The following is a 16,771-nucleotide window of genomic DNA, read 5'->3' on the forward strand; positions in this document are numbered from 1 at the left end:
ACCGCCTCAAAGCCAATTAAAGCTTCTTCGTTAGGCTATAGGTTTCAGAGGGGTAGCCGTGTTAGTTTGTATCAGCAAAAACAACAAGGAGTCCTTGTGGCACCTTAGAGACTAACAGATTTATTTGGGCAGAAGAATTCTCTACACAAAAGAAAAAATGGACACAAATCAGACATCAAGAATTGTGACATTCAAAAACCAATAGGAGAACACTTCGATCTCCCTGGACACTCGATAACAGACTTAAAAGTGGCCATTCTTCAACCAAAAAAAACTTCAAAAACAGACTTCAATGAGAAACTGCAGAACTGGAATTAATTTGCAAACTGGACACTGTCAAATTAGGCCTGACTAAAGACTGGGAGTGGCTGGGTTACTACAAAAAGTAATTTTCCCTCTGTTGATACTCACCCCTTCTTGTCAACTGTTGGGAATGGGTGACGTCCACCTTAATTGAATTGGCCTCATTAACACTGACGACCCCCCTCCCCACTTGGTAAGGCAACTCCGATCTTTTCATGGGCTGTGACAAATATACTGCTTACTGTATTTTTCACTCCATGCATCTGATGAAGTGGGTTTTAACCCACGAAAGCTTATGCCCAAATAAATTTGTGAGACTCTAAGGTGCCACAAGGACTCCTGGTTGTTTTTTCCGTAGGCTCTGTCTGCACTTCCTATCTTACCGCAGACAGCTGTGCGGCTGTAAGTTCTCCCGTGTAACCGGACTTTGCCGGCGGGAGAGAGCTCTCCCACCGGCAAAATCAAACCACTCCCAATGAGCGGCGGTAGCTTTGTCAGGGGGTGGCGGGGGGAGCGTCTCCCGCTGGCAAAGTGCTGTCCGCACCGGCGCTTTTCGTCAGCAAAACGTATGTCGGTCGGTGGGGGGGGGACGGGGCTGGAGCAGAGCTGGGAGCGGGGCGGGGCTGAGTGGTGCTCCCTCCCCACCCCAAGGGGGCTGGCCCGGACCTGCCATGCCCCACCCCCACCCCAGAATGTCCCTCTAGGGGGGCGCGCCCCACAGTTTGGTGACCCTGGCTTAAGATGATGTAATTTATGTTGCTCGGGGGTGTGAAAAAGCCCTTTGATTTGCGTAACTATTCCTTCTATCGCGTTCCCTGTATGGATTTTACAGGTGCTTTTACACGCATGCGCACGCTGAGCGCACCCCCCCACCCCAATATAACAGAAACACTGAGCTGTCTCCCAGTTAATAAAAAACAAAGACCAAAAATAGAAGAGAAGAAGAAGAAGAAAGTTCAGGAAGCGCCGATAACGACAAGGGGTCGGACCTCTGTGGCGCTCCCGTTCTTTGGACGCGCCCGGAGTAGGAGCTGGAGCTGCCATCTGGGAACCAGGGGCAGCTGACCCCGCACTTCAGGCTAGTGAGGTTTTTCGGGTACAGAGACTCTAGTCAAAGCTGGCTTGGCCTGCCTTTGATGCGGTGACTTCCTTCCATAAAAGGGGATGAGTCTGGGGGAGGGGGGTCCAGAAAAGTCATCCTCTCTTCCAGAGCTTGTTGACCTGAAAAGCGAAGGACTTCTGCTTTTCCCTTCATCTTTATCCTTGATGATTTTCAAGCCAATGTCAATTTGGAAAAGTCCCGCTTAGCCCAGCATAAGAACATAAGACCAGCCAGACTGGGTCAGGCCAAAGGTCCATCTAGCCCAGTGTCTTGTCTTCCGACAGTGGCCAATGCCAGGTGCCCCAGAGGGAATGAACAGAACAGGGAATCACCAAGTGATCCATCCCCTGTCGCTCGTTCCCAGCTTCTGGCAAACAGAGGCTAGGGCCCCCATCCCTGCCCATCAGGGCTAATAGCCATTGATGGACCGATCCCTCATGAACTTACCAAGTTCTTTTTTGAACCCTGTTATAGTCTTGGCCTTCACAACAGTAGTTTCCTTAAACTATCCATTGTTGCAAACCACATGCAGTGTGGATGTGGGAACCCCACAATATCAAAAGGAAAAGAAACACAAGGCCAATTATGGGGTGGTTTTTTCCATAGCCTGGCCTGACGGTTAAACAGCAGTGCTCAAAAATCTGGCCTCCTTAAAAGGAAAAGGCAGCTCTGCACCTACACAAATAACTGGTTGCTATATAAACAGAAAAGCCAGCATCATGGATCCATTGCCATTTTAAATACCGACATCGCCTGAGGGATGGGAATGCATCACTGGATGATTCCCTGTTCTGTTCATTCCCTTTGGGGCACCTGGCATTGGCCACTGTCGGAAGGCAGGACACTGGGCTAGATGGACCTTTGCTCTGACCCAGTCTGGCCGTTCTGATGTTCTTCTCTTTGCTTTGAGAACAAGAGAAGTGGGGAACTCAGTGGTTGTTCCTGTGTAACTTGGTCAAAGGCTACCTGGCTTGTCTCCTTAATTCGTTTTTCTCTTACATGAATGTTGGTTTTCAAGCTTATCAAAATCAATTCCATTTGAAATCATTAAAGTCCATACCGGGTCTGTACTATACTGTCTGCTTGTTCTCATATTTCCCCATCTCATCCCCTCTGGAGTCAGGTTTTACGTCAGAAGTCTTTAATCCAGGGGGAGTAAATGACATCAAATACACTTTTCAGGATTAGCCACCCTTTCTTATAGGCCTGAAAACAAACAAAGAAACAGAGAACCCAAGATAACTTTCATTGTGAACCCATATGATAGTGTATCTATCACATAATCCGTGTCTTATTCTGTAATAAATCACTTCATCTTTAATTCCATTTGCACTGGTAACAACACATTCAAAGGCTGCAAAATTGGATCATGTTTGTTAGTTTTCTCGTATTCCCCATTTCCTCCACGGGAACCCTGGGTGAAGTTGTGTTCCGCACTAATGTAGGTGCCATCCGTCTCTTGTGAGTTCATTTATCTCCAGGTATTTTGCCCTAAAGATGGGTGAAAGTCTCCTCCCCCTCTGTGGGAAGGTTGGCACAATGAGAAAAAGCACCCAGACTCTGTTTCCACACTTTCTAATCATTCAGAGGATCAGGAGGTAGAGAATTGATGCCAATCCATAAACCACAAGAGCCGAACAAAGAGACAAGAGCAGAGAAGTAGAACACAACATTCATGCAACCTGAGTTCAGAGTCTTACATATTCCTTCCCCAGTGGGCGACCATCACTTGTGTAGCATGGCCGTGCTTCTTGTCCAACAAGGCAGCCAGATTGGGACTCATCGGGAAGAAATATCAATCGTTTCTCATTATCTCATGACACTTCAGATCCAAATGGGAAGGGGACAATCACTCCCCACTGAAACATGACAACTTGTGGGACCGTAATCAATATCACTGAGCTAGGGAGTCAGGTTCTAAATACAAAGAGTTTACCTGGCCATAGGACAACTTTGAATACCTGCTACTTCTACGGAAATCCATGTCTAATCCTTGGCCTTGGTTGGGGGTAACTTCATATTTCTCAGGAGTAGAATCCGCACAAATCTCAGGAGTAGTCGTGAGGAGCGGCTTCCCCAAACACATCCAGTTTATTTATTTAATCTGATGGCACAAATCTAAGTTAGGGACTCAACACAGGCCTGGATCACAGTCCCTGTCAGCCACCAAAGCTGGGGTATCTATGAAAAAAGAGGCAGAATCCAGGAGCTCTCTCACATTCAACACTCAATTCATTTTATACACGGTTGCAGCATTTACAAGGGGTAAGCACCACAAAACGGCTCATTCCATTTTCTCCATCTCCATATAGATGGGGACTGCATGGCCGCCCTAAATTATAGGCAAACAGCATCTGATTAAGAAGGTGATATTTTCAGGAGTAACCTTCTGGGCCGCAACAGCTTTGGGAAGCAAATATCCGGGCGTCAGTGTGTTTTAAGGGAATGATCGTTTCTCTCATAGCCCCCCATCAATCTGAGCTGATGCTGTCAAACAAAACTAATACCCCAATATTTGACCAATCAGGAAAGAGAAGACCCCCCCCCCATAACACAAAGGGGTGTCAGACACTTTCAATTTCCTATAAAATGAAATTCCAGAGCAGGTGACATCTGATGACTCAAAATCAGAACAGATTCTCCCATTGTATTCTCCTCTGATGCATTCAAACCTGCTTCACTCAGAGCCACTTCATTATTATTCAGCAGTCCTAAATTTTAGCATCATGGTAATGGGGGAAAACAGCCAACGTTCCCACCTTGCAAAGAAGCCAGGCTCAGCAGGAAAAAGCTCAGAAATACTTTTCCGATGGAAGGAAACCAGGATTAAAAGAGGGAATGATTACTCTGCTTTTGGGATCCATCCAAATCCCCCCGCCAGTGTTTTCACCTCCCGCCTGCCCTCAGTGAGTTTGATTTAGGATCAGTGCGTGATAACTCACTGCAGAGCGCTGCGAACGGTGTATCCCGTGGCAGTGCAGGAGCTGGAAGGGTAGAAAGTGGGGATTATAAACTCCGCTGTGGCTGGCGCGGGTGGCTGGGCTGAGACTGGGGAAGTGGGATCTTGATGGTGATGTGGAAGGAGGGAATCCCGGATCTCCCTCGGGAAAGAGAGGCTGAAATGACGCTTACCCCCTGTGCTGCTTTTCGTTACGTTGCAATCTTTCCCCACAACGCTGATCAACGCGCAAACCACTGGGAATGGGACATTCTGTCCCACAGGCGCCGACGCCGTGGGTGCTCTGGGGTTGGAGCACCCGTGGAGAAAAAACGGTGGGTGCTCAGCACCCACGGGCAACCTCCCCCTCCCTCCAGTGCCTCCCGCCAGCCACTATCAGCTGTTCTGCGGCGTGCAGGAGGTGCTGGGGGGGGAGGAGCGAGGGTGAGGCATGCTCGGGGGAGGGGGCGGGAAGAGGATGGAGTGGGACGAGATGGGGCAGGGTGGAAAGAGGCAGGGGGTGGGTCCTGGGGCAGAGCCGGGGTTGAGCCCCACCCGGCCCATTAGAAAACTGGTACCTGTTTTCTGTCGCCAAAGGGAGATCTCTGTGACTATGGCGATGGGGGAACAGTATAGATGTGACGCTCAGGGTTTGTCCAGACTAGGAAAAGCCATGGGGATTAGGTCAGGTCAAGGGGAAAGCGAACCCCATTCTCTGTACCGGGGTTTATATCCGCACTGCAGCTATATGTGTGTGTTTACATCACGATAGCTCACGTCAGCAGCTAATTCCACGTGCAAGCTGAGTGGAGACAAGGGACAGGTCGTTTTCACCTCAGTGGAGCTAATTCTGGTCAAGCCTAGCCATGCACCTGCAGGAGACGAGAGACCACGGTTCAGGCAATGGTGCAAAGAGCCTTACCGGGTGCTGTGTGGGAATGAGCAAATGCATTTAAAAGGGAAAAAAAAAATCTTTGGTGAGGCTTAGTCGGGACATTCGTGGCATTCCTCTCCCGTGCGGACTTGCTTGTGGGCATGGGGAGGCTAGCTCCCGGCCGGGCCCGCCCCTCCTGCTCCCCTTCCCCTGCCAGCGCCGGGGGCCCCTCAGTGCTGTGTGGCCCCAGCCACCCCAAGTCCTGTCCGCCGGCCGCCCATGGCCACCCTCGCCTTATCCCCAGCCCCAGCACGCTTCCCTGAAGAGGAGCGGCCAGCCTGCCTGGGCTGTGGCCCAGGGGGAAGGGCAAGCAGGAGGGGGCCTTCTGGGTGGAGCGTGGGTGGAGCCACGCTGGGCTTATTTGGGGAGGCACAGCCTGCCCCGGCCTACGTTGGGTCTCTCGCCCATGGGGAGTCTCTGATTTGTGATAAGATGAGAGCTCTCCATAGGGCAGGGCTCTCCCTCTTTGCAGATCCCTGTCCCCCTTTCCGGAGTCGGATTTCTCTTGCCTCCCGCCACTTTTCCCCTCACTTAAAAACGACTTGCTTACAAAACCAGAGCTACAAATACAAAAGTGTCCCAGCCACACTAATACTAAAAATGTGCGGATGTTCTTCTTTTTACCATAGCATCTTGAAATAAATGAATTGGAATATAAATATGGTCCTTGCATTTCAGCGTACAGCCTATAGAGCCGTACAAACAAGTCATTGTCCGTAGGAAATTTTAGTTTGTCCTGACTTCGCTCGTGCTTTTTACATCGCCTGTTGTAAGGCTAGGCAACTGTTGAGTTGAGTTAATGTCCCCCTGGAAGACCTCCGTCATCCTGATTGGGAGCCACTGGTGTAGGGTGTCTCTCCAGTGTGGATTCTCAGATGCCTAAGAAGGGCCGAGCTTAGCTTTTCCCACACTCGGAGCATGTATAGAGTCTGTCCCCCGTGGGCATTCTCTGGTGTCTACGAGAAGATGACTCATGACGGAAGCTTTTCCTGAACTCAGAGCCCGTTCAGCGGGTCTCCCCCGTGTGGATTCTCTGATGTGATATCAGGTTTGAGCTCTGCCGGAAGCTTTTCCCGCACTCGGCGCAGGCGTAGGGCGTCTCTCCGGTGTGAATCCTCCGGTGCGTGATGAGACTGGATCTCTGCCGGAAGCGTTTCCCGCACTCGGCGCAGGCGTAGGGCGTCTCCCCGGTGTGGATTCTCCGGTGGGTGGTCAGGGTAGAGCTGTGGCTGAAGCTTTTCCCGCACTCGGAGCACGTGTAGGGCGTCTCCCCCGTGTGGATCCGCCAGTGGGTGCGGAGGCCGGAGCTCCGCCTGAAGCGTTTCCCGCACTCGGAGCACGTGTAGGGCGTCTCCCCCGTGTGGATCCTCCAGTGCGTGGTAAGGGCAGAGCTGTGGCTGAAACGTTTCCCGCACTCGGAGCACGGGTAGGGGGTCTCTCCCGTGTGGATCCTCAGATGTCTAATAAGGGCAGAGCTGTGGCTGAAACGTTTCCCGCACTCGGAGCATGCATAGGGGGCCTCTTCCATGTGGATTCTCCAATGTGTGATGAGGGTCGAGCTCTGGCTGAAGCTTTTCCCGCACTCGGAGCACGTGTAAGGCGTCTCCCCGGTGTGGATTCTCCGGTGTCTGATAAAGGTTGATCTCTGACTGAAGCGCTTCCCACATTCGGCGCAGGCGTAGGGCGTCTCCCCGGTGTGGATCCGCCGATGGGTGTTCAGGTTTGAGCTCTGCCGGAAGCTTTTCCCGCACTCGGAGCAGGCGTAGGGCGTGTCTCCGGTGTGGATCCTCCGATGTGCGATGAGGGTCGAGCGCAGACAGAAGCGTTTCCCGCACTCGGCGCAGGTGTAGGGCATCTCTCCCGTGTGGATCCTCCGGTGCGTGACCAGGGCAGAGTACCGATTGAAGCTTTTCCCGCACTCGGCGCAGGCGTAGGGCGTCTCCCCGGTGTGGATGGTCTGATGTCGAATGAAGGCTGAACTCTGGCTGAAGCTTTTCCCGCACTCGGCGCAGGTGTAGGGCGTCTCCCCGGTGTGGGTCCTCCAATGCGTGATGAGGTTTGAGCTCTGCCTGAAGTTTTTCCCGCACTCGGCGCAGGTGTAGGGCGTCTCGCCCGTGTGGATTCTCTGGTGCGTGATCAGATTTGAGCTCCGCCGGAAGCATTTCCCGCACTCGGCGCAGGTGTAGGGCGTCTCACCGGTGTGGATTCTCTGGTGGCTGACCAGGGATGAGCTCTGACTAAAGCGTTTCCCGCACTCTGCACATGCGTACGGGGTCTCGCCTGTGTGGATTCTCTGGTGTCTAATAAGGGAGGAGCTCTGGCTGAAGCTTTTCCCACACTCAGCGCATGGGTAGGGTCTCTCGCCCATGAGGATGCTCTGATGTCTAATAAGGTGTGAGCGGCTCCTGACGGTTTCCTCCGCTCTGCGCTGACTCTCACAGGCTTTGGTCTGTGGCCAACCACAGCAAACGTCCCCTTTGCATCTCCCTGCGAACGTCCCGCGAGGCTCTCCTGGATCAGCATCTTCTTGCTGGGGCTTCTCCTCCCTGTTCTCACTCACCATCCCGGCGTCACCTGCCGGGACAGAGAGAGAATCCAGACATGGGTCACCTCCTTTGCTGGGGAGACAGAAAACCTCTGACAGAGAGGTGGGAAAAGGGGAGAAGGAACCAATATAAGTGACGGAGGGATCAAAGAAATCAGGACCTGAAATCCCCTCCAACCCCAAACCTTTCCCCAGAGGAAAGAGACGGGAGGGGATCAACTCTGAATCCACAACCCATCCCAGCATTCAGGGGAAGGGACATATCGGTTCCTTCACCAAGGAAGGAAGCTGACAGCACGTTTTTTTTCCCCTGGAAAGATGGATCACAGCCTGCTTGGCCCCAAAATGGTTCAAGAATATTGGGTGAGTTACACTTTATCAGACATGAGGGTCTCTTGTTCATGACGTCTTACGCTTTAGAAGGCAGGTTATGATTTTATTTTTACATGTAGCCATTTCTGTCCAATACTTCTGCTTCCTGCAACCGAACTCCATGCTCGATTCAATCCAGCTATCCTTGCTTTTGTGACTAACTCACCGAAGTACCGTAGGTAGAGAGGAGTATGATCTGAGGTGAAACTGGTAAGCTGGAGCGAACTGTTTCTTTGCAAGAAGCAGATCGGTGAAAACGGTCAGTGTCCAGGGGACCAAGGGCTGGACACTCAGGAGTTCTCACAACAAAATTTTTGGTGGCCAACTCTTGCTGGTGGCCGGTCTGACAAATTTTCCTAAAATACTTAATTAGCTTTAGGAAAAAACAAATAAATATGCACATGTACAGGTCCAAATCATTGTAATTTATTTATGTAGGGTCTTTTTTTTTTCCAGACCCCATTATAAACATAATGTACTGCTGTATTTTGGTGCCCCTGCTCCCTCTCGCTGCCCCCATCCATCACCTCTAGCCTCCATTGCCTCCCCTGGCTCCCCACTGCCCCCCAGTCCCCACTCTTTCCCCCCCATTCCCCTGAGCTCCCTTCTGCAGCACTGCACCTCATCCCACTTCTTGCCTCTTTACCATGGTGCCCAGTAAGGCCAGCCTGGCTGAAGCCCAGAGCCGGAGCCCCGCGGCTGAAGCCAGGTGGGAGAGGGGGCTGAAGCCCACTCATGGAGTCCCATGTGGCTGAAGATGGGGGCGGGGAAGAAGCCTCTTCTGGAGCCCCTGGGCACTGGGGTTGGGGGGGGGGCACAATCTCAAGGAGAGAACACGTGAGCGCCCCACGTGTCTTCTCTGCCCAGCAACTCCCCAGCCCTGAGCCCACCTGACACGCAATCCCCACCCCACATTACCTGGGGGGGGGCCCTCCATCCTTCTCCCCCTGCACCGCCCCCCCCGTCCTCCCCCGCAGCACATTGGGCCATTCTCCCGGGCAGCTGGACCCGGGTGGGGCGTGGACAGAGCCACTTCTCATGCCGGCTGAAGCTGGCTGCTCCGGGTCGGTGCGTGTGCCCCAGCACGGGAACAAAGGACTCGGGGGGTATGAGGTGAGGAGTCGGGGCGCTGCTCAGAGGGAAATCTGACCGAGGAGGTCTGAGGGAGTGACAGGAGGAGACAGCTGTGGGCTCTGGCTAACTAGACTGGACTCTGCTGCAGCCTTTATTTCTCTGTGCTAACCCAGGGCGTCCTATGCTGTGCTCCAGCCCGCTAAGAGACCCTCTTGTTTGACAGCGTGGGCTGAGAGCCGCTGACGGTGCCTGCAGGGGCGCATTGGTCCCTAAGACTGCACGAGTCTCCCTCGGGCGGGGGGGGTCTGTCTCAGTGGTACTCCTTGAACGGCTCTTGCGGGGCAGAGCAGGGGTGCTGGAGGCTCAGGGGCCCAGCCTAAGGAGGAGGTGAAGCTGCCGAAGAGTGGGACCCACTAGGGGATCTGGCCCACTAGAAAGGGTCCTCCTAGAGACTGCTCCAAAGCTGGGGATCTGTGACACCCACCCTGCCCACTTCCCGGGACAGGGGGCCTTCCTCCCCGCTCTCGGCTCCCCTGCTCTCCCTTCATGCCCGGCACCACACGTACGCTCCTGTCAAGAGAGGACCCCATCTGACTGTCCCACAGTCTGTGCATACCACAGTTAGGGATGCCAACTTTGTGCTATTTAAAAATGGGACACTCCAGCAGGACTGCCCGAACCTCCCCCCGGTGCCCTGCCTTTCCCCCAGAGGCCCCACCCCAGCCCCTTGCCCTGCCCCCCCCAAAGCCCCGCCCCCATTCACTCCTCTTCCCCCCTGACCCCACCGCTTGCTGCTCTTCCCCCTCCCTCCACCCTGCCCGGGTCGGGAGGGACTCGCCCGCGGAGGCAGGGCTGGGAGCTGACGCAGGTAGGAGGCGGCTCCCGGCTGAGTAGGGGCTGGTGTGGGTGACGACCTGGTGCTTCCCCATCTCCCCCGCCTGCAGTAACCAGACTTTTGGTGTCTGGTCAGTAGATCTGACCGAACACTGTCAGGTCCCCTTTTCTACCTGACTTTCTGGTCGAAAACGGGGCTCCTGGCCACCCTAAATAGAACACCTATTTCCTAGCCCAGTGCTTCTCAACCTGGGGGGTCAGGATCCCTCAGGGGGGTCATGAGGTTATTAAATGGGGCGTTGCAAGCTGTTAGCCTCCACCCCAAACCCCGCTTTGCCCCCAGCATTTATAATGGTGTTAAATATATTCAAAGATGTTTTTAATTTATAAGGGGGAGTTGCACTCAGAGGCTTGCTATGTGAAAGGGGTCACCGGTACAAAAGTTTGAGAACCACCGACTTTATTTAGAATTGTACTAGCTGCATATGTTCCTCTTAAAATGAGGACAAGGCCCAAAAGCTCAATTTATTAACTTTGTTTTTACATCCCCCAAATAAAGAGAGATTAAATTTAAAAATCGTATCTTTCAAAATGGCCAACGCCACCAAAAACGCACAGGTCCAAACATGGTACCAGGGACATCAGGTTAAAAGGGGGCATGGAAACCTGCCAAAATTACATAATCGAGTTATCACTACTCTGGATATCACTATCCTTACCCCGCTCGCTATTTCCTGCCCCCTGACAACCTCACTATTTGCAGGGGAGCTGGGCCAAGAAGTTTTCTGAGGGATTGCCATGCCTAATCCTCTCAGAGCAGCCAGGAGGCAACAAGGTGAGGGGAGAGAGAGCCCACCCCCCCCCCCATCCCCAGGATGCATGGTTTTCATATTTATCACACATCTACTAGCCGGAGGCTGATACCGGAGATAAGAGCCCCCAGAAGAGTCCAAGGACAGTCAGAATCCCAACACCCACTCCATGAAAAAAATCAGATAAAACAATATACAGGAGAACCCCAGAGTTACGAACTGACCAGTCAACCATGCACCTCATTTGGAACCAGAAGTACGTAATAAGGCAAAAGCAGAGATACTCTCTCTTTCTATATATATATATAATGCAAATACAATACAGTGCTCTGTTAGACGTAAACTACTAAAAAAATAAAGGGAAAGTTTAAAAAATAAAAAGATCTGACGAGGGAAGGAAACTGTTTCTGGGCTTGATGCATTTAAATGAAGACGGTTCAAAGCAGCCTTTTTCTCCTGCATAGTAAAGTTTCAAAGCTGTGTTACACCAGTGTTGAGTTGTAAACTTTTGAAAGAACAACCCTGATGTTTCAGACATTTCAGTCTGGGAACAACCTCCGCTCCTGAGGGGTTCATAACTCTGAGGTTCTACTGTATAATGCATAAAAGAAAGAGGAAGTTGCTAGAAAAGAATATGAGCCAGAGGCTGAAATTGTAGAACATTAATAAGGGAAGCAGAAGGATACAAAGACTGTATGGTACCTGTGGTCAGCACAGTGAAACACAACGTGAAGGAGTTTTTTAAAAACAAGAAGAATCCTAACCATGAGCTGGGTCCATTACTAGAGGGAAATGCTAAAATATCAATAATAATGCAGAAAAGGCAAAAAGCGTCCAATATATATTTCTGTTCTGTATTTGGGAAAAAAGAAACAGATGATGCAGTCACGTCATATGAGGATGGAGACACTCGTTCTATTCCACTAGTAACTCAGGAGGAGGAGAAACAGCAGCTACCATAGTTAGACATTTTAAAATCAGCAGGTCCAGTTAACTTGTATGCAAGAGTTTTAAAAAAGCTGGCTGAGGTGCTCTCTGGACCAATAATGTCGATTTTCAGAAGGTCTTGGATACTGAGGAGATCCAGAAGACTGGAGGAAAGCTAGTGCTGTGCCAATATTTAGAAAGAGTGAAAGGGATGACCCGAGTAATTATAGGTCTGTCACTCTGACATTGATAACATAGCAAGTTAATGAAGTAGCTTGATATTGGATTTGATTAATTAATACCAATCAACATAGATTTAGGGGAAATATATCCTATCAAACGAATTGGTATATTTTTTTGCTGAGATTAAGCGTTTGGTCAATAGAGGTAATAGTGTTGATATGTAGACTTCGGTAAGATACTTGACTTTGTACACACAATACTTTGATTAAACTAGAACAATACACAAGTAACATGGCACACACAAAAAATGGCTAACTGAGAGGTCTCAAAAAGTAATGGAGAACCATGGTCAAGCGGGTGTGTTTCTAGTAGGGTCCCCCAGGGATCGATTCTTGACCCTACGCTATTTAATATTTTTATCAGTGACCTGGCAGAGAACATAAAATTGTCACTGATAAATTGCCAGATGACACAAAGGTCGGGGGAGTGGCAAATAACGAAGTGGGTCAGGAGCATCAGGCTCCAGCTCTGGGAGTCTGGGAAGTTTTCCCAGCCCCGGATAGGTGAGGTATTTCCTGTTCCACAAATAGGGAACATCCCACTCCCAACCCCCAGGAGTCTGTTCCTAGAAACCAGGCCCCACGTTAAACGAGTTCTGGCAGATTTTTCACATCACTCCTCTCCCTTTCTCCCCTCTTTGTATTTTCTGCCCTCTTCCCACCTCCAGCAGCTCTCATTGTCCTGTGCATTTACTGGCTGGAACCTCCCCGGCCCTGCCTCATCCCCCTGAGGCCCCTCCCCTGCCCCGCCCCTTCCCCCAGAGGCTCCACCCCTCCCATTCACTCCTCTTCCCCCCATTCCTCCCGTCACTCCCTGCTTTTCCCCTCCTACCTCCCTGCTCGGGCCAGGAGGGACTTGCCTGCAGAGCCGGGGTTGGGAACTGCAGCTGCCCAATGCAGGTTGGAGGCGGCCCGAACTGAGTAGATGCTGGAGTGGGTGATGACCCGGCGCCTCCCCGCCTCCCCAGCCCACAGTAACCGGACTTTGGGTGTGCGGTCAGTAGATCTGACCGGACACTGTCAGGTCCCCTTTTGGACCAAACTTTCCGGTCGAAAACCGGGCACCTGGCCACCTAGATCTGGAGTGAAACGGGAATGCTTTTCCCCATTTCACTCCCAGATTCCCCTGCAGGCTTTTCCCCCTACAAACGGACCTTCAAGGTTCTGCCACCCTGGGAAACACGCAGGCCACGTCTACACGATACGGTTTTGTTGAGAAAAGCCAGGAGGTGTCCCACAATGCCCACGGTGACCACTCCGGTCACCGGTTTGAACTCCGCCGCCCTGCAGCCCGGGGCACGGGAACAATTTATAACAATGCCACTGATCTGAGTTCCTTTCTGGTGAATCTGACAGTCGACCTGCAGGGCCACCCTTAGGCACACGCAGAATACGCAGCTGCGTAGGGCACCAGGAAATTGGGGGCACCAAATTGCAGCGCCAGCAGCCAGCCCCATCCCCCAGCTGCCCCTCCATGCGTTCCTAAGGGGGTTCAGGGCCCAGGACAACTCCCTCTGCCCCTGCCTCACCTCTTCCCGGTGTGTCGCTCCGCTTCCCACCACCGGTGAGTATGTGGGGGGAGGCGGACCCCTTCCCCCAAGCGACGCGGCTGGGGCAGGGGGAGCAGAGCGGGCTGGGGCCGGGTTGTTTCGCTTCCTGCTCTCGGCCCCCCCACTAATCCCCAGGGCCCACAAGCCTTCAGCGCAGCCCAGACCCTCCGCGGGGGGGAGCAGGTGCTCAGGTTGCGTAGGGGACCATATTTGGTAGGGACGGCCCGGTCGACCTGTCCCGGCGATGCCAAAATAACTTCCTGTTTTAGCAGGTCCCTGTGAGGGATTTTATACCAGTGGCCGAGAAGGCAGTAAAGAGGGAAAATCTGAGCGAATTTCTTAGCAGAATTTGATAAGCAGAGAGAAAAGGGCGACAGGTGCTAGACTTTTATAGCAATAGTCAAGAATTTGAGAAAAGGGCCAAATCTGTGGAGATTTAAGGCTCACATTTTATAATTAGAAAGACAGGGGAAATCTCAGGGAATGTTAACTAGAATCATAGAATCACAGGATTAGAAGGGACCTCGAGAGGTCGTCTAGCCAGTGCCCTGCATTCATGGCAGGACTAAATATTATCTAGACCGTCCCTGACAGGTGTTTGTCCAACCTGCTCTTAAAAGTCCCCAATAACGGAGATTCCACCACCGTCCTGGGCAATTTATTCCAGTGCTTCACCACCCGGACAGCTCGGAAGTTTTTCCTAATGTCCAACCTGAACCGCCCTGGCTGCCGTTTAAGCCTATGGCTTCTTGTCCTGTCCTCTGAGGTAAAGAAGTACAACACGAGTAACAGATGACTAGAAAAGAAAAGAAAAAAAGCAGGGCAAAATGTTAGGGTATTTTATATCAATCTTTGAGAATTGGGGAGAAAATAGGTCGAAAAATGAAATATTTGATCATCCGAGAGAGAAAAAAGCCAAGATCTGAACAGATGAGAAGATCAAAACAATCTAAAAACGGTCAGTCATGGAGACTCCAGCACAACGCATGGTAAATTGTTCCAGTGATTAGTTCCTCTCACCGTTACAAGTGTACCTCTTCTTTCGAGGTTTTGTGTCACTGTTAAATAACTGAGACAGGTGAGAATGTTAAAAGGGATGGTATAGGAAAGTGAAATAGACCTGTGAACAGGAATAGTCCCTCACCACCACCTCCAGACAGTGCCAGGAGCTTTTGGGGTGCTGCTTTAAGAAGGCAAGTGATGGGTTATGGGGCAGGCTGTGGGGTGGGGACAGGTGACTGGTAGCTGGCCAGGAGCAATGTTAGGCCGTTGCGGGGACAGCACCTGGGACTGGGTAACCTCAAACTGGGCAGCCCCCTCCTTACCCCTTCCATGCCTTCTTGCTGGAAGAGAACAGCCGCCCCAGCCCACCCCAGAAGCAGCCAAGCCGCTGGGATCTCCAAGCTGCACCCGTTGACCCCTTCCCATTTGGGGAACCACTCAGGGGGCAACAATTTCCCACCTAAACAAGGACAATTTGCAGCTGGTCAAACAGGTGGGGAAATATCAGAGGAGATTTTAAAGGGACATTGAAGAATTAAGAGAGAAAAAGGGGTAAAATCAGAGGACGAGACTAGACAGAGCCAAATAATTTGAGAGAAAAGGGGGAATCTGCAGGGATTTTATATTCATAGGTGATCATTAGGGAGAATTTTATCCGCATTTGAGGGACAAATGGCAAAACCAGCAAGGATTTCATTAGCCCCCTGACCGGTCTGCCCCTGGAGATTCCTGGCTGCGCCCCGTCCAATCCACCACTTTTCACACTGTCTTTCCCCCTCCCTCCATCTCAGGCTTGTTTTCCACCCCTGCCCTGGCCTGGCCCGCCTCTACCTCCAAACACACAAAGGGAAAATCCCTTTTCTTTCCTCGCCTCAATCCCCCAGTTTTGCTCCTGGGGCCGGGGGTGGTGGGGGGCAGCTTCAATCAAAAAGAAAATTCCCAGGGGCTGCTAGATCTGAGGCTCCCAACCCCACTGGGGCAGAGATTCACTTTCCTCCCCATCCCCAGCTCCCCTCCTCCCCTCAGTTACCTGCTGTCTCCAGTTCAGGGGTCTCTGTCCGCAGAGCCAAGGGCTGCCCTAAGGGGGCTGATTCCAGCCAGAGAAAGTCTCCCCCCTTTAATGAAGGGCTTGCCCCCTGCACAGACCCCACCGGGGAAGCAGCAGCTGCTGCATCTTGCATTTTTCCAAAGCACCCCCACCCAGGAGCTGCCCAGGGTTTGTTCTTTGTTCTCCCAGCTTCCTTCCTGCCAGCACCCCCCTGCTCCCAGCTATTCCAGCCCCTTCCTGTCTCCTTCCAGACCAACCCGGGCTGCAGCCTGTCACACACTCACTGGACAGGGGATTTTCTCCAGAGGGAACTGTTCGCCCTCATCTCTGCTGCTCCTCCTCCTCCAGAGTCACTGTGTTTACACACACAGAGGCTCTGGCTCCTGTTAGCCCCAGTCCCGCCCCGGGGAGAGTGAACGCGCCCCCCGGGAACAGGAAAGCAACTCTTGTCTACACTACAAAATTAGGTCGACTTAATTCAGATCCGCCCCCATAGTAATTCAATCCACTGTTGCAACCCTCCTTCTGCCAGTGATGGGCGCCCTCACCAGCAGCATTTGCACCCACTGAAGTGGGGCATTGTGGGGCGCAAGCGTGGGACCCGGGCAGCGCTTGGGGCTCACCCAGCTGGAGGACCCCCCACCTGCAGCCGAGCTGTGAGCCGAGCGCTGGGCTCAGTTTCACAGCACAGAGCCGAACCAGCAGTGAAACTGACAGTCTTGTGAGTTTTGGCCACCTCCCCTGGCTCACAGCTGGTGGAGCCCTGAACTTGGCAAGAAGGTTAACCGTGTAAACTCATCCATGGCTGCTTTCCCCCATCCCCACGCCTTGGTTACCTCTTGTCACGGACCCACAGGACCGGCGCTATGCCCCCAGCTTTGGAACAGCCTCTCGGGCAAACCCCTTCGGTGGGCCAGACCTCCGAGGGGTTTCACTCTTCCTGCGCCTCCTTGGACCGGACCTCTGGGGCCCCAGCATGCCTGTGTCACACCGTGAGCTCTGCTCAGCAAGCCCAACTGAGATAGACTCCTCCTGGGACAGACCTGGACCCTCTTCGGGGTTCAATGCACCTCACCCAGCGTTTGCAG

General features: G+C 52.4%; 1 protein-coding gene across 1 annotated transcript; it reads right to left on the reverse strand.

The window, feature by feature from the left end:
• Window positions 1-1,784: 1,784 nt before the first annotated feature.
• On the reverse strand, window positions 1,785-15,879 carry LOC102941753 (zinc finger protein OZF). The gene is made up of 2 exons (XM_037888670.2): window positions 15,666-15,879; window positions 1,785-7,851 (listed from the first exon to the last, which is right to left on the reverse strand). The coding sequence occupies exons 1-2, from the start codon at window positions 15,814-15,816 to the stop codon at window positions 6,284-6,286; spliced, it is 1,719 nt and encodes a 572-aa protein (XP_037744598.1). The 5' UTR covers window positions 15,817-15,879; the 3' UTR covers window positions 1,785-6,283.
• Between the last annotated feature and the right edge of the window lie 892 nt (window positions 15,880-16,771).

Source organism: Chelonia mydas, chromosome 23, assembly GCF_015237465.2.
Source record: "Chelonia mydas isolate rCheMyd1 chromosome 23, rCheMyd1.pri.v2, whole genome shotgun sequence".
NCBI lineage: Eukaryota > Metazoa > Chordata > Testudines > Cheloniidae > Chelonia > Chelonia mydas.